The following is a 2,617-nucleotide window of genomic DNA, read 5'->3' as shown; positions in this document are numbered from 1 at the left end:
CCTGCTCAGAGAAAGCAAGCTTCAAGAGCCAGAAAACCTAGCCTGATATTCAAACTGCATCGTCAATTCATAAACTCGCCTCTTCAGCCAAATTCACAATCACAACTGTGGAGTGGCTTAGCTTTGAAGGTCTGGGGCCAGGCTACAGAAAACCTGCTGAGGCCAGGAGGCAAGACCAGGCAGATCAAGGCAGAAATAGGATATTTTCATTCATTTCACCAAATGGAAGCCATACACACGAGCTTGTCTCTGTTAATACACCTCCCAGCCTGTTGGCGGCAGTGTAAACACAACAACTTTAGTTTAGAAAGAAAGGAAGAAGATCGTACGCATGCGCCTGTAAAGTCTACGTCAGCTCTTCTCGCTCTGGCAAGCAAAAAGCAAGCAGCACACAGCTACGTGGCTCTAGTCGCTCTCTGTCTTTTGACCCCTTCGTCAAATACGACCACGCAAACAGGTTAGTGTAAAGCTTTGAAACACGTTTACATTTTTCACAAACCTTTACCTTTATATCGGCGTGACAGCTTTTGCATTTCCGTGTTACTTACTTGGTTTTCCTACTAACCTAGCGTTAGCTCGACTTGCTTTCTGTTCTGATGGTAGCTCACATTAACGTTATCTCCGGAGTAAACTAGCGTTAACTAACGTTAAACGTGAGGTTAGTCGAGATGAGGGCAGATTTTCTTTCAAAGAATATGTGTGTTAGCTGTGAAATGATGAATGACGGTAACAATCATAGCCTTGTGTTTGTCGTTTCCAAGACAAGCCCATAGGCTTTACCTAGGGTCCAAGTCAACGTCAGCACTAGCGTCCAGGCCTGATCTGTGATTTGTAACAGTGACTTTATGATCCTACCTGCAGCCTACATAAACACAATGGATCAGATTAATTCTACTGTATAATGATTTGAGTTGTAACAGTGACTTTATGAGCCTACCTAAATACTGTGGATCAGATTTTAATGATTTGTAACACTGGCTTTCTGATCCTACCTGCAGCCTAAACACCATGGATCAGATAATGCAGTTTGTTGAGCCCAGCCGGCAGTTTGTCAAAGACTCAATAAGGCTCGTAAAGAGATGTACAAAACCCGACAGAAAAGGTATGGTAATATGTGTTTTCTCATTTCACTGAATCTCTCTTTGACCTGCAGCACATTTATGGATCCTTGGATAAATTAATAATTGTCAATCAGTTGAGAACTTGACTTAAATACTAAATTGTCTTTTGTATCCTTTTTGCATTGTTCTCTTGTGTCCCTCAGAATTCCAGAAGATTGCCATGGCCACAGCGATTGGGTTTGCCATCATGGGCTTCATTGGTTTCTTCGTCAAACTCATCCACATCCCCATCAACAACATCATTGTGTAAGTAGTTTTTACACACAGGCTGTGATGTGATCACGTCACAATATTCAGTCAGCTCAATGTGGATTTGCTTCAAAATTCAGACTGTAAAAACAAACAAAACACGCAAAGTTGAAGTTAGAGATATGAGATTCTTCTGTTAGCTTATTTATGCAATGATTTTTATAATGCACATATATCAACAGTCTGCGAGATGAGAAAATGGGCTTAAAAAAGGCAACACAACTACTCCACAGCACTATTATAATGTAAATTATGATACAACTAGAAATTGATCCGCCTCGCCTGCAGGTGGCAGCACAGACAGCAGTGCTGTTGTCTGTGTGTGTGTTCCCTCTTTGTTGAACTCGTTGTCTGGGTCAGAGCAGAAGTCGCCGCCGTTATAGTGCTTCCGGTCCAACGAGTTTTCCAGTCATAATAGCTTGTTTTCAAGTGACGTCACGTCAAGATGGCGACCGGGACGAGACCATTGGCTTGTTTGCAAACCACGTGATCATGCCAGTGGGCAACCAGCAGCAACTACATAGGAAGTGATAGGAAAGCACGAGCAAAATCTGTTGCTGGAAAAACAGCTTCTCTTCATTGCATATGGATCATATCCTATATGTTTTGTAATCTTCTGGAGATACCTGCAGCGTGGAGCTAGCCTGGGTAAACCCAGCCTCCATGTGACCTCTATCTATAGCACATAGATAGTCACGTGGAGGCTGGGTTTGCCCAGGCTAGCGTGGAACGGCATCCAACCTCTTTCATACTCACTTTCCTACATTCTCCATAGTAGCTCTGGGAGAGCTGCCACTCAGACGTCATCGGAGTCACGTGGTCGAAAACAAGCTATATTGTCCCATGTTGGTTTCCCCGCGAGGGCTTGCCCGTTTGCGGGCTCACATACGCAGCTCGACCTCGCCAGCTGAACTGGCCTGGGCTCCGCGCCATAGCCAACATCCTCTCCGATTATGTATAGAGAGATACTCAATGGGTATATAGTAGTATAGTATCGACCCTTTTTTTTTTTTACTGATACAACTCATTTGCAACATTATCGATACGAGCAGTCTCTTGAAAAAATAAAAAAAATACAAGAGAATCAAATCACACATACATACTATTGTCTGATTTTCCCCTCCCTATTATTGGTGTTATCTGTTGCTTCAACAAGCTAAAAGTGTTCTGATAGACTGATGACTAGAGCAGGCGTAATCTGCTGTCTAAGTGCAATGTTTTTAATGAGTTTTATCGGGTCTAGATGA

General features: G+C 43.0%; 1 protein-coding gene across 1 annotated transcript; it reads left to right on the top strand.

The window, feature by feature from the left end:
* Positions 1-358: 358 nt before the first annotated feature.
* On the top strand, positions 359-1,371 carry sec61g (SEC61 translocon subunit gamma; the record flags this gene model as incomplete). Its single annotated transcript, XM_083632299.1, has 3 exons — positions 359-457; positions 999-1,102; positions 1,265-1,371. The coding sequence occupies exons 2-3, from the start codon at positions 1,009-1,011 to the stop codon at positions 1,369-1,371; spliced, it is 201 nt and encodes a 66-aa protein (XP_083488425.1). The 5' UTR covers positions 359-457; positions 999-1,008.
* Between the last annotated feature and the right edge of the window lie 1,246 nt (positions 1,372-2,617).

Source organism: Poromitra crassiceps (genome assembly GCF_964638095.1).
Source record: "Poromitra crassiceps genome assembly, chromosome: 2".
In the NCBI taxonomy this organism is placed as follows: domain Eukaryota; kingdom Metazoa; phylum Chordata; class Actinopteri; order Beryciformes; family Melamphaidae; genus Poromitra; species Poromitra crassiceps.
This window is presented reverse-complemented; position numbering and strand designations above follow the sequence as displayed.